This window comes from Podarcis filfolensis, assembly GCF_964270895.1.
Source record: "Podarcis filfolensis genome assembly, chromosome: 2".
NCBI lineage: Eukaryota > Metazoa > Chordata > Lepidosauria > Squamata > Lacertidae > Podarcis > Podarcis filfolensis.
In genome coordinates this window covers 66,751,412-66,777,174 of record NC_139605.1, presented here as the reverse complement: position 1 = coordinate 66,777,174, position 25,763 = coordinate 66,751,412, and the positions used below count along the sequence as shown (strand labels likewise).

The 25,763-nt window shown below is 41.9% G+C and overlaps 1 protein-coding gene across 3 annotated transcripts in view; it reads left to right on the top strand.

Moving 5' to 3' along the window:
- JADE2 (jade family PHD finger 2) overlaps positions 1-25,763 on the top strand; it is a 145,665-nt gene that overhangs the window by 111,052 nt on the left and 8,850 nt on the right. For all 3 annotated transcript variants that reach the window (XM_083600010.1, XM_083600009.1, XM_083600011.1), the window contains exons 9-10: positions 5,420-5,881; positions 17,531-17,648. In XM_083600010.1, coding sequence (XP_083456136.1) covers positions 5,420-5,881; positions 17,531-17,648 — 580 coding nt within the window. The remainder of the gene's footprint in view (positions 1-5,419; positions 5,882-17,530; positions 17,649-25,763) is intronic.

The window sequence follows — 25,763 nt, the reverse complement described above, 5'->3', positions numbered from 1 at the left end:
TAACAAGATATGCCACTGAATACAGTCGAGTGTTCTTTTCCACTTCTTTTATCACAGTATTTTATCTTATCCAAGCTCACTTTGATCTCTAGGAAGATTACCGAAGTGTTGATCTCTGGGTCCAAAGGGAGGATCTGTCAAAGATTGTTTGTATGTTGAGGCTGTAACTGTCGTGAGACAGCTATCTGGTGGAAGGAAAGTCATGTGCTATATGAACAGAAAGTGTGAAGCCACCACCATAATGTTTGGGGCATTGTAAGGGAGAAATTTTAAAGCAATCCCTTTTAGCCTGAAGTGAAACCTCTCACACACGTTCATTAAATCTTTCCAACATTTGATTCAATTCCATTTGCAATGGCTCTGGGTGGATCTGCTTATTCACCCTGCCAGATGGAGATATTCTGTCATAATGGCAACTGCTTTTGAAGAACGGAAGGGCAGGGAAACGAGACGGCTACACTTGGCAGCGTTGGGTGGGGGGTGGGTGGGAAGAAAAGGAAGAATTCAGTTTTCTCTGAGACTTCATCCTCTTAGCTCTGGCTCGCGTGTTAGTTTTGAAATGCTCTGAGCTGAGTGGATTTGCATGAAAGGTCACCTGAAATGGAAAACAGGGTTTTATTGTCTCCTTTGCTGACATCCCACATTTCATAAGTCTTCATAAGACTGACAGTTGAGCTTTTGTTGGCGCTGGCCTCGTAAGAGGGAGAACATTTTCACCAAAAGAAGGAATGAAAGAAATATGTAGATGATTCATTTGTTTAAATGTTTAAGCAATGACTAAGCATCAAACTGAAACATAGGGGGGGGGAATTAGAATTCAGATCTGCCCCCACTTTCATCACATTAGGATTGCAAATCTCATTATTTGTGTTGATGTAGCATCTCCATCTGGGTTTGCTTATGCAGGTGAAATTTAGCATAGAAGACTCCACAATAGCTTTATAAAATAGCTTTTGGCTGGGGGCGGGGGACAACTTTCCTGAAACCTTCCAGGCAAAGGGATCAAAATTCATGCAGCTCAGTGAAAGTGACAATAGCCAGGGACTTAGTGGAGAAAACTAATGGAGTAGGTAATGGAGTAATGGGGTTGCTAGGAATTGTGTTACTTGTTTGTATAATCGTATACAAATCCTTCCTCCTTTACTTGTATGATTGTATTACTATAACCCACCCTGGAACCTTATGGTGAAGGTCAGATAAGAACTATTATAAATACATTTGTTGTTGTTGTTAAATTTATTACCCACCCTTCGCCAACAGGTCTTGGGGCAAGTTTCAACAATCTAAATTTAAGAATTCAAAACAGTTAAAACAGTTTTCAGCCACAGGAGTACGTTGGGCTCACAGGCAGAGCTGCATCTTGAGCATTCTCTGAACACTCTGTAATGAAGAAGCCACATGCACCTCTGTAAGAGGGAATTTAGGGGCAGACACAGAGAATGCCCTCTCCTGGGAGGCGGCACTACCAAGAGGGCCGCCTCTGCTGATTTTAACATCTGGGAAGTGCAGTAGGGAAGGAGGTGGTCTGGGAGATAGTACCTTTAGGCAATGCAACATCAGTACAACTACAGTGGTACCTCAGGTTAAGTACTTAATTCGTTCTAGAGGTCCGTTCTTAACCTGAAACTGTTCTTAACCTGAAGCACCACTTTAGCTAATGGGGCCTCCTGCTGCTGCCGCACCGCCGGAGCACAATTTCTGTTCTCATGCTGAAGCAAAGTTCTTAACCTGAGGTAATATTTCTGGGTTAGTGGAGTCTGTAACCTGAAGCGTATGTAACCTGAAGCGTATGTAACCTGAAGCGTATGTAACCTGAGGTACCACTGTACACTGGTTTAGAGGTTCAACAGTGATACAGAGGATCATTCACAATAACCACGTTGGCGCGTAAACATATGACTTTGGTTTTCCAAGGGGCAGGGATGTGCAAGAGTACAGTACTAAGCAATTCCCTTTTTGAAAAGACTAAGTCTACAACCCTATACAGTGGTACATTAACACAATTCCCAACTCTTTCTACCTTTCAGTATATTCTTCCCCCTACTCTGCTGTATGGTTTTATTCTGCTAGCTGGGCTGGAGGAGGGGAATAATGCATCAATAACGTCTTCATTATCACTTTAATGCAAGGTTCTTTGGTAGCTACTGCTGAACAGGTACTTTTTGTTGTTGACCTGTCAGCTCAGCTTGCTAATTATTTCCTATTTGCATTTCGGGCAGAGTCCCTGACAACTGCTACTTGCCATCTGTCAGAGGAAACCCAGGATGGGTGGCATTCTGTTTGTTTTATCTCTAAGGTAGCGCGGATAATCTTTCCTTCATAAAAGGGCACTGTGTAGGCTGTTGTTCTAGCAAAAGTCATAAACAATTTAATAATGATATTAATACTGTTTGTGACGCAAATAGGGAGGGGAGGGGAGAAAATGAGATGCATTTATTTCAGTAGCTTTGCTAAGCCGGAGAGGTCCTTGCCCAGCTTTCATCTCAGCACTGCAGCTAGTTGTGTGCACAACAGCACAAAGGATCTTTCCAATCACTCATTTTAAAGTACCCCCAGATGTTACTCCAATATAAACACAATTGGCTCCATCAGTAGCTATCTAGCTATGTATGCAGTAAAATTACAGCTTTGGCTACCGGACAAGAAAACTCAATCAAAGCTGTTTACTGCTGGCAAAAGCCTGTAACCTCAAAATGCAATAACACTTAGGAAAGTGACTCCGCTGCATCTTTTCAACATAGTCTCCCATCCCCAGCCCAGGTATTTATATCAGGCAGGCCTATGATAAAAACCGCATGATAGCAGAACAGCATTGCTTTACAAATCTGGGCACTGATACTGTGCATCCAGCAAAATGAATGAGAACTCAATGCTCCGATCCTTAGGTCATGTCTGTGTCAGTACATCCCACCACACCTTATCCCTGCATGGAATGCAGTTTAAAATATTTGATTAGATCTGCTTTTTAGGGGCTATCAGATCACCACCCTGGATAGATTTCTGTTAGTAGCTCCACAAATGGCAGAGTGTCCCATAGCACTGTTATGGCTCTTTTGCCCTCCTTAAGATCCTGCAAATATGAGGACCAAACCTGACCTGTCAGTATCAGACCTCTTTGTTTAACCCTAGGTCTGCCCCAGTCACAGGGATACGGGTCTGCCTTTTTAGAGGAAAGGGAGATGCTCAGGTGAGGGGGAAGTGAACTCTCTTTGCCCCAACCTCTTATATTCCCTTAGCATCGTCTCACCAGATGTTTTTCCTGGAGCTCAGCAGAGGAGAAAAGCACCTTAAGGGACCAGTGGGGCAGAGATAAAGCTGCACAGAGTGTGCATTTAAAACTGAACATAAAATTGTTTTTCCTCTTCCCTGAAATGCCCTCACACTCAATTGAGTATGTGTAGTATCCCGAAACGCTTCTCAACATCCTTCAGGAAGTGTCCCCTTGCGTTAATGCAATCATTCAAGCTGGAGCAACCATGGTTCTTAACAAATATATCTGAACTATGTAAACTGCTCAGTGTGGTGTCTTCAGCAATAAGGTCTTCAGAACAGCTCCTTATTGCTGTTTAACTGGCCATTAGCAGCTGGAATAGACTGATTTCTTATGGGTTATGGCTTAAATAATTACCTGACACTCGGAGCTATTAAAAAACAGTTAATGAATAGTGGGTGGATCCATGAGGAGACAGCAGAGTTACATACAGCTAGCTGGGGAATGTGTTATATTGGGTAGGAAATGGCACTTCAGATGTTGCTGCCTGGGGGAGGAGGGGGACAGAACAAATTAGATAGGGAGGGCTTTAATAAAATTGTTTGATTTTTTTCCCTTTAAAATAACTGTTGACAGCTATTTAGCGACTGCAGTGAGCGTTAATCAGTTAATTTTTATGTTACTAGCTTGCCAAAAGCTTGAGGCTCACTTTTTTGTTCTCTTTCTTTTTAATATATAATTAGAGGACATATATCAAAGGGGAAGATACTGTTAAAGGTCCAGTCTTTCCAGGGGCATTGCAAGCCCCTGAGAGTGTAGATTTATTCATGAACTTGTGACCCAGTCTGCGACCCAAAAATCACATTAGCTAAGGTAGTTCAAAAAGAACAGAACAATGTGGTAGAAACTCTGGTCTCACCACCACCCTCATAAACACACAATAATATCATATGAGTGTTTCAGAAGGGCAAATGTATGCTTCGGCAAGGAATATGCATTAGTTACGTTTTGCTGCTAATTTCCCACAGTTCCATAGTTCATGTTTGTTGTTGTTTAGTCGTTTAGTCGTGTCCGACTCTTCGTGACCCCATGGACCAGAGCACGCCAGGCACTCCTGTCTTCCACTGCCTCCCGCAGTTTGGTCAGACTCATATAGTTCATGTTACCCCATGCTAATTAGTATTATATCATAGCTAGCTGACCTTTTGACCAGCACGCTGGCTTCAAGTATCAATAACTTTCAAAATGTAGTAAGCAAGGCAAACGCATGGCCCTTGTGTGCTCTGAATAATTGGTCACCAGGGGAAAATATGGAGAGGAGAAATAAAAATCCTCCATTGTTCTTTTCTGATTTGCTATTTATCAGGATGTTAATGTTTGTGACATCCTACAGAAATTGCATTAGCCACCTTGGAATCCTTTTGGATGAAAGGCAGTGTAAAAATAAACAAGCCAGTAGATAGATAGATAGATGGATAGATAGATGATAGATAGATAGATATAGATAGATTGACCTGTACTTCCTCTGCGATGCAGCTTGTTAATGTGAAATCAGTGCACTCTTCCTGCCCTTCCCCTCCAGAGGAGAGGCCACCTGGACAAGCTTCAAGAAGAGCAAAGAAAACAGCAGATCACATCTTCACCCCATTCCACATAGCACCTCTTCCTGGATGGGCTTTCATTCTATTTTTGCTAGAACAAGGCTTCTGAGTGTAATCAGTGGAAATATAATAAAAAATTAGGAAAACTTGGCCTGGCCATGCAAAATACCTGACCATCACACTGAGCCAATTTGGTGGGACACAGGATCAGCTGTGCTGTATAATTAAATATCTCCTCAGCAAAATCAAGTAGACAGATCCCATGAGGAATGTTTACATGAAGGAAAAACAGCAAGAACATAAACGTAGCGTGTAAGCAAGCTGTAGTGTAGTGGATAGAAATGTACTGTGGAAGATGAATAGTGAGAGAGGGCATTATGGAGGGGTATTTTTCCATCTCCTCAAGAAAAGTGAGGGGTCTGAACAGAGAGTAATGGGGATGTGGTACTTTCCACCATCACCCTCTGTTAATTTTACTGCTATCTTTAATTACGGCAGGAATTTTTTTGCTGTTGGTACTCTTGTAAAAGTGATCCTAGTTAACCATGAAATGGTTTTACAAGAATACTCAGGTCTTCGCTCTGCTTTCTTCCCCTACCTGTTGCAGTGTTCCATGCCTTCCTGCATCACAGCCTTCCACGTAACATGCGCCTTTGAACGCAATCTGGACATGCGGACGCTTTTAGCAGAGAACGATGAGGTGAAGTTCAAGTCCTTCTGTCTTGAGCACAGCAGCGGTGCCACTAAGCCACCAGACGAAGCACGGACGGATGCAGATCAAGGCAAGCTGGATATGGAAAAAGTAACGCTGAGGAAACAGAAGCTCCAACAGTTGGAGGAAGACTTCTATGATCTTGTGAAGCCCTCTGAAGTGGCTGAGAACCTTGACTTGACTGAGGGGCTAGTTGATTTTGTCTATCAGTACTGGAAGTTAAAGAGGAAAGCCAATTACAACAAGCCTCTAATGATGCCCAAAACCGATGAGGTGGACAACTTGGCTCAGCAAGAGCAAGATGTGCTGTACCGACGCTTGAAGCTCTTCACACACCTCAGGCAAGATCTTGAAAGGGTGAGTAGAATTACAGGCTTTGTGAAATGTTCTGCTGTTCTACCGTTTCTAGTAATTCTTTAACTCCAGTGGCCTGATTACCCTAACAATCACTTAAACTTCACAGCGCCCAGGCATAGCTTCTGTTCTGATCGCTATCTGTATATTCATTTTCGTTACGATTTTTACTCAAGGAGTTCCATATTTTTCATTTGCCTGTCTAGATCATCCTTTTGTAAAGATAACGAGAAAAGGCCCAGCCTTCCTCTTTACCTTGGAGCTAGGGAGAAGGGAGAATTTGTCCCCACAGCTGAGTGAGCTTCCGAGGGTTCAGTACAACAGTGGAGAAAATCCCCACCCTCTCTCCAACTCAGAGAGGAAGGTTTGGCTGGCACATGGATCTTCTTGGCCACATGGGACCAAAATGAGCATCAAACCTTTCCTCCTGTTCCTTGGGTACCTTGTGTGACAGAGTGAAGGACTCAAAGCACTTTTGTCAGCTAGCACTAAAACAAGTCCCTGCTTCTCTTCCCCAGGTGACAAATGAGGGCTGCACTCCTGTGTATATTTACCAGGGTTAGGCCGGAATGAACACAGTCAAACTTTACTTCCATGTAAACCAAAAGTTGTAGGTCCATGCTTACTCCAAGCAAGCACAAAAATCAAATGGAAAAATGGGGGTAGGAATTTTGTGTGTGTGTGTGTCTGTCTGTGTGTGTGTGTGTGTGTGAGAGAGAGAGAGAGAGAGAGAGAGAGAGAGAGAGAGAGAGAGAGCAGAACAATACTATCTGTTGTAGGTCCATGACATGGGGTGTCTTTCAGCACAGACCCATTGGCTTGGTTAGAATTAGCTCTTGAAAAGCTCAGTAGGGAAGTCAAATGCCCATAAATCCTGCAGTCCCTTCCACCCCACCACACATTTTGGTCCCTCCTAAGCAAATTTTAAAAAGGGACGCGGGTGGCGCTGTGGGTAGAACCTCAGCGCCTAGGACTTGCCGATCGTCAGGTTGGCGGTTCGAATCCCCGCGGCGGGGTGCGCTCCCGTTGCTCGGTCCCAGCGCCTGCCAACCTAGCATTTCGAAAGCACCCCCGGGTGCAAGTAGATAAATAGGGACCGCTTACTAGCAGGAAGGTAAACGGCGTTTCCGTGTGCTGTGCTGGCTTGCCAGATGCAGCTTGTCACGCTGGCCACGTGACCCGGAAGTGTCTGCGGACAGCGCTGGCCCCCGGCCTCTTAAGTGAGATGGGCGCACAACCCTAGAGTCGGACACGACTGGCCCGTATGGGCAGGGGTACCTTTACCTTTACCTTTAAGCAAATTAAAAGCACACTGCTAGGATAGCATAGACAGAAGTGTATCTCATTAAATTTATTCTTTTCTTTGTGATTAATTTTTATACTAGGAATCAGTTTCTAGATACGGCCAGGGAATGCTTTGTTAATAATCTTTTCAAAGGAATGGTCAATGTTGGTGAAGTTGCTCAGTGTAACAATTTATGATGACAGACCTTCATCTACTTTTATTTTGCCCTACTTTTCCCCTGCTGTGTCTAGTGCAGGCTGTGCTGCCGCATGCAAGACAGTAAAAGGAAATTTATTAGAGTCCTGCTTTCTGAAGTTCCACGTTGCCAGAACTCTTGGACTCTTGTAAATTTCTCTTTTATTAGCTATGCATACAAAAACAAACAGTGGCGGAACCAACTGTGATGCTACAGAAAGTAGAGGAGATGGGGGCAGAGTTGGCACTGCATAAACAACTGAGGAGATGGAAGACACAAAACAAATTGCCTAGTGAACATCTCTTGAGAAAGGAAAACACAGAGAAGCAGAAAGGAAAAGCTAGGAATGGGAAGCAAAGAGGATTTAATAGTGCATGGGAATAAATGTACAAGGGGTAAGCGCTGACAGAGGATATTGCAGGTGTCATCCTTGTGACTGACTGCCCTAGTTGGGCCACGTTCAGAGGTGAAACTGTGGAGGTTCAAATAAGCCATGAAAATACAAGATCCGTCCTGATCAGAGAGAGGAAGATGAAGAATCAAAGCATTTTGTAAAACACTGTATTCACACTTAATTTTGATTCTTTCTCCTATGATTATATGTGTGCTTACGTTAAAATGTATCGCTTGCCTTTCTACCATAAACAGTACTCAGCAGCACTCTTTTTAAAAAATGCATCAATGTATATGATGCTTCAGAAGGTTCACAGGAAATGCAATTCCTGATCTCTACCATGTGAAGCTGGGGGACTTCATGCATTTTGTGTATAAATGCCACTGGGCCTTAGGAAGTGTTCTGTAGCTTCATGAAGGAATTTAATGCTTCACTTTAAAAAAAACACACCTTTTTACCCCCTCAAAAATTAAAAAAACCCCAGCTAGTGTTAAGTTTCTTCCAACTCATTATTATTTCTGCACCAGCTGCTGCTACAGTCTTAAAAACAGGTTTGAAACCAGCATCATGCCCCCAAAATGCTATCCAGATCTCTTCTTATGATGAGGATGGGGCACCTGAGGCCATCCAGATTTTGTTAGACTCAACCAGTCCAACAACATCTGGAGGGCCACAAGCTCCTCATCCCTGTTTTATGATGTAATTCATGGTCAGAAACCTGTTTTCTCTGCTCTTTTACAAATATTCTAATTGATATTAAAAACTATATGAGAGCCCAAATTAACTTTATCCATAAGATACAATTGCATCTAGGACAAAATTGTTCATAAAAACCACTATTGACACCATTTCAATTCAAAAGAACCAGGAACAAGAACAGGGCCAAGAAGAGGAATATCACAACACTTGAGTTGAGGCTAATAGTTCAAGTTCTTTAATAAAGTACTAGTTTTTGTGGAGCGGGTAAAGGGGCAGGATCCTGCATTAAACAGGAACAGTAAGTGACAGATCACAGGATGAGGCATGGATTGAAAGGGGGGAACTCGTGCCAATCTGAAATATCTTTAGAATTGGACTAAAAGATTTTAAAAGTGGAATAGAGATTTCCTGAACCAGATATAACCTTTATCCTAGATGACATGATTATGCATTGAGAAACTGTGTTGGTCTTACAAGATTGCTCTTCAGCCATGTACATTCCCTTCACCCTTTATTTTCTTCCTGTAACATAGGAAAATGATTCTCTTGCTTACATTTCTGATCTCTGTAATTTTAGGATGTTGAAGCTGTGTTTTTAGCAACAAAGACAAACACAGCAAAACAAGCTTCCGAGAGCCACTGTCCTAACTTCCCCCGAGACTCAGTGAATTCAAAACAATGCAGCTGTAAAAATTAATTTATCTTAATCAACTTCAGCAAAGCTTCATAATCTTTCAGTTACTTGACAGAGAAGTGCAGCTTGTTTATGGTGTGTGTGTAGTTTTAGCAATGCTGGTGAAAGTAGTTAAATGGCCAATAAAAAGCATTTTTCTCTTAGACATATAAATTAAGAAACTGAAAGACATTCTAACATATATCTTGCCAGAGGCAGCTGTTTCCCTTGTAAAGAGATTTCAGTCTGATGTTCACTTCAAACCATAATAAATCGAAAGGTGTGTGTTAAAATATAGATCACATAAAATATATAGTGCATAAATCACATTTCTATACTTGAGTCTTGGGTATTTATTCTTACCGTTTTTTTCTAAAAACTTTTCCACCTCTAAAACAGGACCTTCCAAAATTTCTTGAGATAATACTAACATTTTGTATGGGTTTGCAGTCCAAACCATGTAGGTCTGACAGGAAAGTGCATCACTGTTAGAGCAGTCATGATACGTTTATGCAGATAAGACAGTATTGTTTCGCACCAACTTCCTTCTCTGTCATCCACTTTCTTATTGCTTTCTCCACCAGTTTTATGGTGGGACTAGGAGCTGTCTCAGTATATTTCAATGTGTGTATTATAAGACCAAGCAAGCAATGTATAAAAAACTTCACCTAGGGGTCATCAAAAAGAGCATACAGGATATATTCACAGTGTGAAGACTGCTTTCTAGGGTGTTTTACAGATAAGACAAACATTTTACTATTTAAACCTTCTTCCATAAAAACCTACTATTCCCGTTACAGTGCCGCCCAATTTCTAGACCCACCCGGTTTTTTTAATGCCACAAACCTCCCATCATCCTCTGTTGGTTCACCTCAATTGTCCCACCTTCCACAACTAGTTGTCCACATTTCTTTTAACCCGTTTTTATACCACACCATTCCCAGTCTCTGTAGTCCATTTTCACCACCAGGTTTTGATTCTAAGCAGTCCATAGTATTTAGTTTAGAGACTATCTTTGCTTTATTGCCCTGGGTAACAGCCTGCAAGTTCATGTAGAGGCCCCTTGTTGGCTATCTTCAGTTACAGATATTGCAGCTGGGGAAAGTGTCAAAGGAGTTGCAAAGTGTAATCATGGCTTGAGTTGGTATAAATTTACAGATCTGAACCTAATGCAGAAGTGGACTATGTGAAAGGGAAGTTCACAGAGCAAAGTGGACTATCCACCCAAACCTAAAGTTAAGGAGGGCAGAATATCTGGCACAATTCCTACCAATAGGCAGCTATTTAAGCAATGATTGGTCTCCCCACAAAAAAACCAACAAAAGAAACATCATTGATAGGTTTAAAATAAGCATTCTTTGATCACTGAGTACCCACAGGAGTTAGAAAATACTGAAAGCCTCATCTATTAGCTGGAGGTGTCATACCTTATAGTATTTAAGGCTTGTTCCCGTGAGCAGATTGATTCTTGTGTTATTATTCAGGATTAGCTGTCCATGTAGGAACTACTTAATCCTGTGAGTGCTTAACCAAATTTTAGCCTGATCCTACCTATGTTTATTCACAACTCAGTCCCACTGAGTTCGGAAGGCTTTCCTCCCAAAGAAGCATGCATATGATTATATCCCTAAAAAGTAATTGTGCAGTAGGAGCCAAACCCAGGAGCTGTGTATTATTGAAGCATTGTATTGAATCCAGGATTCGGGCTACTGCACTCACGCAGGACCTTTGTTGCTTTGGCAATGGGAGAGCACAGTCAGAGCTGCCCTGAATAAAATTATAAATAAAACTCACAATTATATCCTCATAAGATGATTGTTTTTAGATTTGGTGCACAATATGCATTTTACCAATCTACTCAAACCCTTTTAAAACCTTAATGAGCTTGTATCAGTAAAGTCAAGCCCTCTGCTTTTGCATATTTAGTTCCCTTTGAACTGTTACAGCACACATTCGTTTCAGGAGGGTGTTCTTTTTCTGGCTAATTAGGACTTATTGAGGAATTAGTCATATTTTCAATTCACTTTTGATTGCTTTTACTTCCAAACTGACATCATATTTTGTATTCATGTTACTCCAGGAAGCCTTTATTTAAAAAAACAAAAAAAAAACCCCAAGAAAGACAGAAAGAAAGAAACAAAACCACCCATTCACAGATGTGACAATTTTAAAGTATTCCACTGTCCTGTTTCTTTGATTCTTTTGCCCCTCACATTATTGACCTTGATAGACCAAAATTAAGAAACTGATGCGGGTGGTGCTGTGGGTTAAACCACAGAGCCTAGGACTTGCCAATCAGAAGGTTGGCGGTTCAAATCCCCGCGACGGGGTGAGCTCCCGTTGCTCGGTCCCTGCTCCTGCCAACCTAGCAGTTCTAAAGCACAGCAAAGTGCAAGTAGATAAATAGGTACCGCTCCGGCGGGAAGGTAAACGGCGTTTCCGTGCGCTGCTCTGGTTCGCCAGAAGCGACTTAGTCATGCTGGCCACATGACCCGGAAGCTGTACGCCAGCTCCCTCGGCCAATAAAGCGAGATGAGCGCTGCAACCCCAGAGTTGGTCACGACTGGACCTAATGGTCAGGGGTCCCTTTACCTTTTTTATGCGCTATCCCAGTCTAGATTCCATTGTGTCTTAGGGTGGTAAAAAGCCCCCATGCAAAGCAATGTGTGTTTTGTCAGAAAAAGGGCACCTGCATGCTTCACTGGGTCAGTTTTTGCTTGCAAAACTGCATGGGCATTTTTTTACCTGGATATGTTAATATAGATAGGGACAACAAAGCACCTCAGTGGCAAAAAAAAAATCAATAATTTCAGGGGTATTTTTTCCCCACCAAACACCTTTCAGAAGCAGAAAGAACCATAAATTGTAATACCTTAAATTTTGGGACATCAGTTACTATTGTGCAGGTGACAGTCTCCTAGAAGGATTACATTGTAGGTCTACTCTGACATAAACACTGCAATGAAAATGCACCCAGTCTGGATGCAATTTTCTTAACTGCACCCAGAGAAAAGAATAATTGTTTGAGTGCAGGGTTTGTCCTCCTTAATTACATAAGGAACAGGCCCTTGTTTTTATTTGTCTTGCTGGTTATTTACAATTAAGATCCAGGAAGCTCACTGCCCAAAGTCTCACTCACATTAATTCATCAGTGAAGACAGAAGAAACCCAGATAATTGGGCAAGTGTAAATTCATGGTGTTTCTGTCACCATAAAGCTTTCAAAAAAAGCCTGACAAGCAAACAACTCTGTTTACTATTTTGGTTCCAGCTAGCAGAGATTAATGGTGAGGGGCAGATCAAATGTGATGTTAGAGATACACAGGCTCCTAAATATTTGCACTGTTTTGTAAAAGCTTACCAAAGGGATGCATAGCCATGGATATCCAAGGCTTACTAAAGAGATGGATATTCATCTCCCCCACCAAAAAGCGAGGGGGAAGAATGAAAAATGTTATGTGAATATCATTCTATGTCTGTATAAATTACTGGAAATATTGTTGAGGACATTGTGCATTAAGCACTCCAGTGAAAATTTACTTTTCCTCCCTACGTTCACGCCATCCCACAGTTTTTCTTCAGAAATACAATGCTGTTATGAGGGGGATTTGTTTATTTATATACACATAGCCTAATCCAGTCAATTGGCCTACAAACATGGAATCAAGCTTCCACATGCACAGTCCCTAGTTGGAAGAAGATTCATAAACACAAGTAGATGTAAACAACAACAACTATATTTATACCCCAGCCATCTGGCTGGGTTTCCTCAGCCACTCTGGGCAGCTCCCAACAGAATACTATATTAAAAACCGTGATAAAACATTAAAAACTTACCTAATCAGGGCTGTCTACAGATGTCTTCTAAAAGTCAGATAGTTGTTTATTTCCTTGACATCTGATGGGATGGCATTCCACAGGACGGGTGCCACTACCGAAAAGGCCCTCTGCATGGTTATATGCATTTGTGATCCATCTATTAGGGCTGCACACGCATAGCTATTGGGAACTCTCTTTTTTCTGGAGTGGGTGGGGAAGAGCTGAATTTAGTCATTTTTCCTACCTTGGACACTGTTCCTCTTGTGCAAATACTTCGCTGAATTCAACCCCCCCCCCTTTTCTTTACTTGCTTGGAGATCGCTTCAGGACTTTTTAATGTAAATCTGTATACAAATTTAATGAGCTAAACATCATGCAAGACACAGAGTTGGTGCTTAAATTGGTTCAGAACTTTGTTTTGGTTTTGCTTATTTTGGGTTGTCGTCCCCCCCCAAGTGCCTGTTATGCACAGTTGTGGGTAAGGTCCTGATGAAATAGCACAGTTTCTTAAAAGTTTGATGCAGGTAGGAGTTGGCAGGGATTCTGAAGGAGGGGTCTCCAGAGAGATTTTTTGTTATGTGAATAAAGCTTTATTTTCATACCAGCTGCTGTTATTGTTCATGGGCATGAGTGTAACAGCATTGCACAGGGCTTTAATGAATCAGAATTTGGCCCAGTTAGTATATGAATGAACCAGGGCAGACTTAGGTCAGAAGAGAATGGGTATATTTAGATGCCTGTAAAGTCTATATTTACTTCACACTGTGCCTCTGACAGTGTGTGACAGGGTGGCTTAAATCATCAATGAAGTCCTGTTAGAGATTAGCAACAGGCTTTTCATGCCCCTGTACTGATTTGGAAAAGCAAATGTTAAAAATCAGGAGCTCTTCTGCTTGAAGACTGATCTTGAACTTCAGGGGTCAGGGGTCGAGGTCTTGGACCCCTGCAGTTGCCTCAGCATGATAATGTGTCAGGAAGTAATTTGACACTTGAACAGCTCTTTTTGGTCTCCTTGATCTGTGTCTGGGCTTTGCTTTCTCTTGAACAGCTATGCTGTCGAAACAGGATAGCCAACTGGTACAAGGTTTTCTTTTACCACTGACATTCCCTCTGCATACAGTATTTATGCTGAATGGAGCTTTTCTCTGAGGGGGATTTCTTGCAACTGGGTCATCAGTCACTGGTGAAATGACAGCAGCTCTCCTGAAGGAAGCAAGACAGAAGTGACCTTTGAGTGACTGGCTTTGTTTTAGAAGCACTGTCATTTGCTGTACACCTGCCAGAGAGAAAGGTGTTATTGTTTTGAGTGGGGGTTTTTTATTTTTATTTTTAAAAGAAGCATTTGGAAAATTCTGTGGCAGATTGTTGTCCGTGGGGACAAACAAAGCCAGTAGTAGTAAACCACATCCCCCGTCTTAGCACTATGAAGAGTTGTGGTTTTCCCCACTCCTTGTAAACCACAATCTGTAGCCAAAGTTTGTTAGTGTACCGATCATGGTTTGTTGGAGTGAAACAAACCATAATCCCTGGTTCGGATATAACACTAAGCCAGAGTTTCCTCTGCATGCTAGCAGGGAGCCAACAAATAGTCCAGAAAGATGCACTCATGGTGAACCATTAACTGTGGTTTACCATGCCATGCAAAGTGGGCCACTGTATCTTTTTGACATTTGTAGATCAATCCTGCTCCTCAAGGCTCCAGCAGTGTCTGCAAACTAAGCCTTTGCTGTATAATTCTCTTCCACTATACAGAGCTCTTACTAACAACACAGGACCTTTAAACGTAATGACAGAAAAACTTGCAGTTCTACTGCAGAATTCCATAAAAGTACTATTTTATATAGACACATCCTGAACCAAGCTGTATAATTAAAACAGTAGGTTTTAATTATATTAAACATATCCTACAGATGTTGCGATTTTAAAGTTCATTCCCGTTACCAGAGCCATGCTCAAACAAAATAATGCGCTGTACCAATAGTTCAATCTTTGTTGGAAGGAAGGACAGCTGGGCTGCCTCTGGTCGCCGAAGGCACAGTAGTTGCCTGCTTGAGAGCGGTTGTACCATAGTGGCTGGATTTTGAGCTTGGACGTGGATGCAGAAGATCCAAAGTCCAATCCTTTCTTATCTTTGACATTCATTTAGTGGCCTTGGCCAAGTCACTATGTCTCAGCCCTGCCTGGCTGACATTGTCATATGAGAAGGATATGAGTTGTTGTATGAGAAGGATAAAACGAGACAATTTCATCTCTTCCAGCCTAGAACTTTGTTGTGCCCTGCAAGTGTAGGGTAGAAAATTTTATTTAGAAGAAGCAGAGACTTATTTGTCAATAATTATTAAAAGATTCAAGACACAACAGAGATTTTCTTACCCCAGTCTATGACTCATTAATATTTGCTAGTCATTGCAATTACACAACCATCAAGACTTGTAGTAAGTACTGACAAAGTTCACTCTTATGCCAGGCTGTGTGAGGTTTAGATTGAGTGGCAATGTCACTCCACTTGGCTCTCCTGACTGATTTGACTGGCCACCAAACATGTCCACAGGAGGGCCACTGGTCGTATTGCTGCTGGCAGAAAGCCCCACAGCAAGGTTTCATTGGATCTCAAGGTGGATCATAGCTGTCTGCTTCAGGCCCAGTCCGGAACCAGTTGCTGTTTCAGGCTGCAGCAGGCGTGGGAATTGGGCTTGATCAACCTGCCCACCCTCTTCTCTGCTGTGACTGCCATGAGTGATTAGACTGCAGATGCAGTGATGGCTCCACAGTTCTGCAAAGCCCTGTCAAGGGGGTGGAAGAGTTGGCACTGCAGCCTTAGTTATAACTAACATTAACTGCATTGGGGTGTTGGCGTTTCCTAAAATGGTCTTCTAATGCAGAGCAGATGTGTTAGCTGCAAACATTTCCCAAAGGCTTCAATATCTTGGGCAGGACATTTTTTTCAACCGAAACTCAGTTCTGGAACCTCTCAGGTGGGCACCATTGCCATTATAAGAGAACAAGGGAGGTATTCATGGTGAATACCACCTCTTTTTCTAGAAAAAAAGCGCTGATCTTGGGTAACAGAACATCACCCTTAACTAACAGAGACATAGGTAGCTTACCGCATTTTACTTCCTCTTTAAAAGAAGTTACTTTGCCTCTCCCCAGCACCAGCCATGGTCTATATATTTTGTTTATAAGAGTTTGTAAGCTTCCTTAAAGTTTTAAAAACATGCGAAGAAGCAGTTAAATATTCCTTAAAGGCAACCTAAAATTAAGGACCCAGAAGAAATATGATCATTAATATTTCCTTTCTTTTTCTTTATGGAAGTTCTCCTGATTCAGAGAAAAGGGTCTTGAGAAAGTGAATTGTTTAACTCAATTTAAAGGCAAGATCTAGGGAGACTCCCCCACCCCAAGAACCAGCCATGTGTAAACTGGAATGTGCAGGTTAAGAATTATTTTTTTTTAGTAGTTTGGAAACTGTAGGATTTAATTAAAGCCATCTTATTTTAATTATCTTAGCTAATATGCTTTGATTTTGGTTTTATTTTCTTGAAAATGTTTAAAGAACTATTTTTGAAATGATTAGTTCTGTTCATTCCTTGATCCCTTGGATAGTCTTGACACCACTGTCTCTTCTCTGTTTCCTTCATGAAGTTCTCTTACACAGTCCCCATTAATTTCAGTGGGGTTTGCATAACTCCCCAGTGACTCTTGCCCCTTGTATCTAAAATGGGGACAATGATGTACTGCCTAATGTTACTATGAGAAAAAATGAGAAGTGGATTGCAAAATACTTTTTACATTAAAGGCATAAGTTCTGCCTGCACTAAGGTATAAGAAAGTACAGAGACTTGTTTGAGAGATGTACTGCTGCAAGTTTTCCAACAGGGTGCCTTCTGACAAGTGCAATTTGCACATTTCACTTGCCCTCATTCTTTCACCATAGTTCTTGCTCTCATACACTTCATGGCATGTGTAGACTCTCTCCTGCCCTCCACAGATCAACTCCATTCCCGGATTAAGACTGGACAAAATATTTGTGGCATCTTCTCTTTGCAAACAATTGCTGCTTGAAAAGGTAGATAAGCTACACCCCCCCCCAGCCTATTACATGAATTAGATGCCAGACGGCCTCTGTTGATGGTCAAAGGCAGCTTATAGCAGCCTTTGCCTTGAGCCCAGGTATAGAAAACCTGCCACTCTCTAGATATGGCTGGACCCCAACTTTGGCCAATGGTTGAGGATGGTGGGTATTTCACCAACATCTCGAGGACCACAGGTTACCCATTCCTGCTTTAGGTTATTGTCCGTTATTCATAGGTATCGGGCTGATAACTGATCCAAGAGGGAGGTGTTTCTTTTGTTGGTGGTTTCTTGCCCACAGTATTTGCATTATTCGAACTGCCTCCAGAGTGTACAGGAATGCAGGCATGAAAGATGGAGAAACAAAGTGTGCCATGGAAAGATTTGATCACGATAAACAAGAGGGCAAGGATAAGCAGAGAAATGGGGTGGCATTTTAAGTAGCTGAGATGCCAGTGGATTTTTGTCAGAATTCACTACTAAAGTAGAAACCGGGCTTATTCTATTTTGCAGGTTAGGAATCTCTGTTACATGGTGACAAGGCGAGAGAAAATGAAGCACTCCATTTGCAAACTCCAGGAACAGATCTTCCACCTTCAGATGAAACTTATTGAGAAGGACCTTTACCCAGGTATATGTTCCTTCTGGGGCCCAAAAAGCCTACTGTCAACATAATGATTATTGCTGATGTGTTTGCTGACATTTTAAAGTGCTACATTTATTTATTTATTTTTGGTAATGGGTATGTATGTGTTCCTGTAAAGATGCATTAATTCAAGAGCTTAATTTCTAAATATAAGCTGCAGGAGCTCAGCTTGGTTGGATGTCATGCTCACTCCCTCTTACACTCCCTCAAGCCAGTTTAAATAAGGAACGGTCAGAGATTTTTTTTAAAACCCCCACTTAATGTCACTATGTTAAGTCATAACATGACTTATAAAAACATATTTTTTTGTTATAATAGGAAACTACCACCTAACCATTCCAGAGAATTAATTATTATTCATTTGTAATGCCGAGCCATGAAAATCTGAAATGGTACTACAGTTAATTGGTTTGCCATTAGCTACCCAGAGCCTAGCTTACTTACACTGTAGAAGCTGTAGCTGTTTAAAAGGTAACCCAGTGTGTCATCACCCAGCTATTAATGGGGATAAGCAACAAGGTTCCTTCTGAACACATAGGAAATCATCTTAACATAGTTAGCAAGACATCAGGGCAAATCCTTTAATTTCCTGATTTGCAGAAGAACCTGATATCGCAGCTCCTGCTGACCGTGTGCAAACAAGCCATATGTCACATCTAAGGTAGAAATTAGCTAGAAATCCTAACTGCATTGGTTAATTTCTGTTTAATCAACCTGACCTGTTATGAAATCCTATTGCAGAAGCATGCTGTTTGCTTCCCACCTTCTTTGGATTATTATTGCTCATCTTGGCCCCCAAGCCTCTAGACTTTAGTGTTTTTAGTGGCAGCATCTGGTTCACTAGCATGGTTTGCCAGCAGTTACACTGGCTTCCTGGCAACTGCCTCTGACTCTATTAAGGATCAAAGGTTGAACTGCTGGCAGCTGATCTTTTTGCTCCTCTTTGCTCTTAGCTTTATCTGCAAATTAAGTTGTGGCTATCCGTTAATAAGGAGAGCCTTAAGATGCATGCAACCATCGGAAGATGTTAAAAATAAGCTCCTTTGAAAAGGCGCACACCCAGCCAAAAAGCACATAGTTGTTGAGTCCATATCTTGTAAATTAAAAATTAAAAAAAATCCCCATTTGCAACAAGAGCACAGAACCCAAAACTCAAAGCTATGTAACATTTTCTCCAGAAGGAGCATCTGGCTGTCTGGCAGAGTTTCCAGTCAGTTGTTGTGTTTGTGGCTTTGGAGCCTCCTCAGAAGCCATCACGTGGTTAGGGTTTCTTTAGGACTGTCTGGACCGCATTCTCTTTTGCTGAAAGCTTTCTTCTCAAGTTCAATTTTGAGGGTCTGAGGAATGTGTTACCTGAGAAATGTGCGGTTCCACGTTTCTTTGACCACGATGCAAACTTTCTTTGTGCACAGAAGATAAGATCCCATAACTACATTTATGGCAACCCAAGCAGAGGCAGACAAAAGCTTCAGAAAACTCACATCAGGGACACCAGTGTAGGGCCCTCCAAATCCTATTTTACAAGTTCCATCAGTCCCTGCTAACTTGACCAGTGGTCAGGGATGATGGGAGTTGTAGTTAAACAACATCTGTTAGAATAGACTCCTGTTGTGAATGGATCACTCTGTTTTTACCTTGTATACATTTGGGATCATCATAGAAATGTCACAAATCTCCTGCTGTATACTTGTGTTTTGAGGCATGGTGTTTACAGTTTTTGCAGTATTCATGCATCGCTCGAGGCCAACTGGGGATCATTGTTTATGCATCTAGTGGGCTCTGGTCCAGAAATGTTTATGCCAAAAGTAATATGTTAAACTGCAGTTCTTACCCTGGCTGCTGCCTGGCAGGACTCAACAGAGCAGTGGGGCCACAGTAGGATGCGCAGCCCTCTAGGTGGGTGGGACATCCAAATGACTGATGCTCTGATCATGCCCAGATCGGCATCCAGTAGGTCTGGGCTGGCTCAGCCCTGGAACACATGCAGAAGGGGAAACTTCCCGCTGCCGGAGGCCAGCAGGGCTGGCACAGGGACATCCAGGACAGCCCAAAGGGGGTTTGGATCACAGTATTTTGTCAGCTGCTGTGTAGCGCTCTTTTCTCTATAAAAAGAGAGCATTAACAAAGGAAAGAAGTCTAAACTCAGCCATATTTTCTTCATTATCTTAAGTTTTCTTACTGGAAGGAAACAACCACGATATAACAAAGTGTTAGGGAAGTTCCAGAATTTCCAGTGGGTTTAAGGTCACCTAATTCTGTGCCGGATTCTGGACGATGTGTTTTCCCTTTTTTTAATGGCATGACTCATCCTATTGCTGCAACAGTCTGTGGGGGTCACACATTTCATAGACTTAATTTGCTAGGGTTACTTCCTCATTGGCTAATATTTCACTTCAACATGTTTGTGCAGATTTGCAGATTAGGTTGGGAGTCAGGTGTCAAACAGGAGCCTGCATAGCAGAAAAGGGGAGTTATATTTATGCTTAATTATTGCCAGATTGAGGGGGGGGTTGCAATAATTGGGGCACATTACTTAACAGCAGCTTTTCACTCAATTAATGGAAATAAACGGGAAAATAGAGATAGCAGTGGAATTAGGACCACTTTGGAAATTCTGTGTCCAAACAATATTGCCATTAGCAGAACTATTAAGAGGGGCGGGGAAAACAGAAGGTGAAGGTGGTAGGGATGTCATGAAAACCTTCAGTGCATCAAGAATTGATGCTTATCCCCAGAAGCAAGTTACACAGTGACTAAGGGAACAAAATTCATTTCAGGCTGAATAATTTAAAGTCCTTCTTTGTGAACATTCTATGGAGCGTATATGTTCAAAATAGTGCTTTGCCCTTCTTTCTTTCTTTCTTGCTTGCTTGCTTGCTTGCTTGCTTGCTTTTTTGCAGACCTTGAATTTTCTGTAACTAGTAGCAAAGCAGCCATTATTCTAGAAAACATGTGAATTTGCAACAATAATTTATTTATTTTAGTAGCTCTGTTTGAATACACTAATAAACTCTTGTGAAGATAGCAGTCATCATGGCACAACTAATCAATATAACCTACCTACAAGAATATTCAAATATTATCTTGGAATTTCAGTTCCTATACAGTGGTACCTCGGGTTAAGTACTTAATTCGTACTGGAGGTTGTTCTTAACCTGAAACTGTTCTTAACCTGAAGCACCACTTTAGCTAATGGGGCCTTCTGCTGCCGCTGCGCCCCCAGAGCACAATTTCTGTTCTCATCCTGAAGCAAAGTTCTTAACCCGAGGTACTATTTCTGGGTTAGCAGAGTCTGTAACCTGAAGCGTATGTAACCTGCAGCGTATGTAACCCAAGGTACCACTGTATTACATGCAAAATGCCATAATAAATACAAATGATGACTGGTATCCAGAGTGAGTCATGGGTACGTCTGCACAAGCATGGGTGGTTTTTTTCTTTCTTTCAGCCTCTTTCCACCTTTGGGCATAGCTGTCAACTTTTCCCTTTTCTTGCAAGGAATCCTATTCGAAATAAGGGAATATCCCTTTAAAAAAGGGAAACGTTGACAGCTATGCCTTTGGGAGAGCACTAAGGTTGAGGAGTTTCCACCAGAAACAGTGAGATAAAAATACCATGTGGATGCATAGAACTTGTGCAATGCATTTATAGTTGTGAACCACTTAAAAGCCATTTTGGCATATAAGCAATATTTAAACTAATAAAGAATTGGAGGAATCCAACATAGCACTGAGCAGGTCACTCCATCAGCATACGTATTTCTCAAGTTTCACCCTCACAAGTTGTGGTGATAGCCATTTACTTGAGTTTCAAAAAGGATTGACAGACTGATTTAAGAATTGGTCTATCAATGGTTAATGATAGCTGAAAGGAGCCTTGTGGACCTCCAGTTGTTGTTGGACAACAGAGAATCCTTATCCTGTCTGTGACTCCTTCCCTACTCACCCCTGTCTTTGCTGCAGAATTTGGATCGGAGCTTTTTGTTTGTGTTCCTTACACAGAGTATATATAGGCCTGCGTGTAATCAGACTTCAGATAAGGGAACTGTTGTTTATATAGGGTGATAATGGTAACCTTGAGAATTCAGTTGAACTATATTATCCATGAGCCACATTTGGATTAGAAGTGTGTTAATATTGCATGTATGCTTGGGAAAGACTGTCCCCACCTGCTAATCTAGCGGTTGTTCCTGCCAAAATAAGCTGTCAAGGAGAATATTGCAGCTACCATTTGATTCACATGGCAGCTTCCATGCCGGTTTTGTAATTAGCCAGGATGTTTTGGTGCAGGTGTTTTGTTTCAGTCGCCTACTCCAAATGGTTCACATTTGCCAGTTTAGATTTTTATTTTATTTTTTACAGGAGCTGAACTGATTGGAGCTGAGTTGCCTTTTCTGTTTCAGTTGTAGTTGAGATTTGACTGCTAGCCTCAGGTGATGCAGACTTCCACAAAAGAGCTAGTGAGATTGAGAGAGACTTGAGACTGAAGAAGCTCTTTCCGGCTTCCTGTTAAGTGAAGTGGAGCTTTGCCACTGACAAATGCGGAAATGGGATCAAGCCACAAATATCAGTTCTGTGATTTAAGGAGAAATTGCAGCTTCACTAGAAAAAGCAATCTCAGCCATGAACACAATCATAAGGCAGCATCTTTGTTTACTGCTCTCTATGATTGTAAGCCTTTAGGCAGAGCCTCTGCCCCACCTCCAGCTGGGTAGAGCACCTAATTATTTTACCTCTTTTAAAAATAGTTATAACAAGAATACATGGGCCTCATGCTTATCTCCCCATTTATACAAATCAAACCTCTATTTAAGTGAAATAGGAATAGGTTTTTGTTTTTCCGAGACTGATATGCAGATCATTCACATACATGCCACTCTGCTTTGGCAGTCACTAGCTAGACCTGCGATAATCATTTTCACACATACTTTCTACTTACAATGTGTTTGGATAAATAATCACTCTTGCCCTGGGAGTTTAATTTTGGCACATCATTCTGTAATCCCAGTGGTCACAGAGGCTATTAAGTAACCCCAAGAAATGCATGAGAGTTGCATTTCACTCTTTTGATCTGTAGCCCAGAAGCCTTTACTTCCAAAACAAATCTGTTTTCTTGGAAATGTGCTTAAAGTGGCCTTTCGTGCTGTCACTTGTGGTCACTTTGGAAGCTTGGCTTGTGAAAGATGAAGTTATGGAAATTCTTGTAGCTTGTCCTATATATCACAGTGTAGGTTGTATATTCATGTGATACTCCAATAGGCAACTATATAAGGGCTATTAATGGCGCAGGTTATGGCCCATGATAATCGGGTTTGCGGTTGCCACTAGCCAGGCCACCCTGCCAGCCCCTCCTCCACTTTGCAAGCAGGGAAAAAATGCATTATCTGTAGCTGCTGAAGGAGTAGTTAAATAGATGCAACTTTTCTCCTTCAAGGTTTCTGACTAATGTATTTCCTCTTAGCACCCCTAAGAACAGCCAGGCAAGTTTCATGGAAGGAATAACATGTTACCTGGCCTCTCTCTATCTTTTAGCAAGTAGAAACCATAGCTGGGGGTGAGGGAGGGGGAGAGAGATAACCATCTGGACCAGGGGCATCTGCTGAGAGTAGGGGGAAGATAGCCCCCCCCCAGTGTCATTTCTCTTGAAGCTGCTTATTTGTATGGTAAAGGAGGACTTGTGTTTATGCAGCCTGTAAATGTACCCCCCCCCCAATTGGGCAAATACTAATTTGCAGGAAGAGATTGGGAAAATATATCATGGGGCAATGGGAGACTTAACTCTGTTCCCCAGCCCAACAGTCTCAGTCTGTATCACACCTCCCTCCCCAGATGCTCTTTTCCAAAATTTAAAGAGATGAAAGAGCCAATTGTGCAACTTCCTTGTCTCATCTAGTTTTGCCCCCAGATACACAAAAATACCAAATTGCCACTCTAAGGAGTATGGGCACAAAGGTTTGGTATTGACTTCTTCAGAGCTTTGGTCCAGGAACTGGCACTTGCAGGTTTCTCTTTAACCCACTTCTGGTTTCCAGAGCAGGAAATGGTTGAGATGAGCAATAGACTGCCAGCAGCTTCTATGAAGTGGGCGCCCTGGTAGGAGGCAGTGGGCTGGAAGATGAAGTGCTATAGGCCATATGTTGCTCACTGTACTTCACATAATATATTTATGTCTGTACCAATTCCTGGGTGCAAGGGATGGAGGAGGCTTGCTTTTTTATGATTATGGGTCAATTAGACAAAAGATGAAATCACTTCCTCAGCAAGTAGTTACACTGTGAGTTATAGCCCTGCCAAATTGGCATTGTTTGGAATCGAGAGCCTGCATGGAGCTGGTAGCCCTTGGAAATTGGCTGAATCTCCTCAACTCCTGTTGCATTTAATTGGGCACAAGGATCAGTGTTGTGGATAATTCGTTATTAGTGTTACTATCCTTGCACGGAACGACATGCTTTCTGAACAAAATGCATTGTTGAGATTGACCCAAGATGTCTTTGTTGTCTTTTCTTTCTGGAGGGAGAAAATTCTTCCTCATCCATCATTAGCCCAGTGCAAGTTATTAATTAATGTATGCCACAGAGGTTAATGAGCAACATCTTGGTGAAGCATATTTGGCACACTTCACTTTTGGAGACGGCCCTCGTAAAGTTAAGCTTGCCTTTTTATTTTGCCACTGATGAATAATCATTTAGGCATTGCCTCTTGAAGTGGGAAGGGGCTGCCCGTTTAAAAGTGGGAGTTTTCTATTTATCTCCCGTGAACTGAAAAGCTACCCCCCCTAGCTGTCAGACTTTGAAATGCAGCTGTTGTTCCTTTTGACAGGCTTCCTTTTCAGAAAGGCTAACATTCATATTGCTGTTTGGAAGCATTGCAGCATCTAAACAAAAGCCAGATACTTTTATTTGTTAAGTCAAGTGAAAAATGGGTCTGCCCTTCTCCAGTTAGCTGGCAGGAATTGAGCAAACATCAATGTTGCTTTTCTTTCTTCGTGCAAGTCAGTTCAGTACTTGTGAGGGCTGGGTGGGGAGAGGGAAGTATTTGATTGGCATGCCTGGAAACATAAATTCTCCACATCAGTGGGTTTATTAAGTGACTACCAAGGACAGCCTAATTAGTTTAAGCCAGCAGTTCTTGAACACCACCACCATTTGTATTCTTCCTCTTAGCACCAGACTGTTCTGCATGCTTGGAAATAGGTTCATAATAGTATGGCCTATTGATGTGTGCCATGGTAGCTGCTGTGTTTATCTCTTAACCACCAGCCAGCATGTAGAGGCAGTTCTCTTGCATTAAGGAAGTAATCTAACCATGAGCTGTCTATTTATCTCACATAACATCAAAACGGGTAGAAGCCTACTAAAACGCAGGGTGTTAGCATTCCCACAACACTATTACAACAAGCTGTCCACCACAAGCAGAATCAAGTGTGCAAATTCATTTTTCATGTGGCATCCTAATACGGTCCTAGGTGTAAGCATAAGAAGAGCCTGCTGGATCAGACCAGTGGTCCATCAAGTCCAGCGATCTGTTCTCACAGTGGCCAACCAGATTCCTATGGAAAGCCGTAATCAGGACCTGAGCACACAAGAGCTCTTCTCTCTTTGCAGAAGGAGCTCTAGGCAGGACCTCGCTGAGAATGCTCAGCATCCCAAGGAATAAGTAAAAAGCTTGGAGAAGTTCCTTTGCTGGAAAAAAGTAATATTTTAACAAAAGTCCCTTGTTATTTTAGTATGAATCAGCCAAGGGAAATAAATCCTGGGGATCATTCAGATTGTTTTGTATAAATTGAATGTTGGAGCAGGATTCAATTTAGTTTGTTGTATTTGTGGAATGAGGTCAACTCACACAATGGGACATTTTCCCACCACTATCTTGGCAGCCCCTAAATCTGCTCTGTAGGGAGGGAACCCAGAACAAGTTTAGGTGGTACACAGGGGAAGGGGCAAGGCCCATTATACAAATGGAACTTGTTGCATTTGCATACAGCCGTTGGGGTGTTTTGAATGGAATTAAAGATAAGCAAAGTGTCGTAAAAGATAAAGAACCAGTTGATTATGTCCTCCAATAGCTGGAATGCTCTGCTGACCCAAACATTCTAAAGATG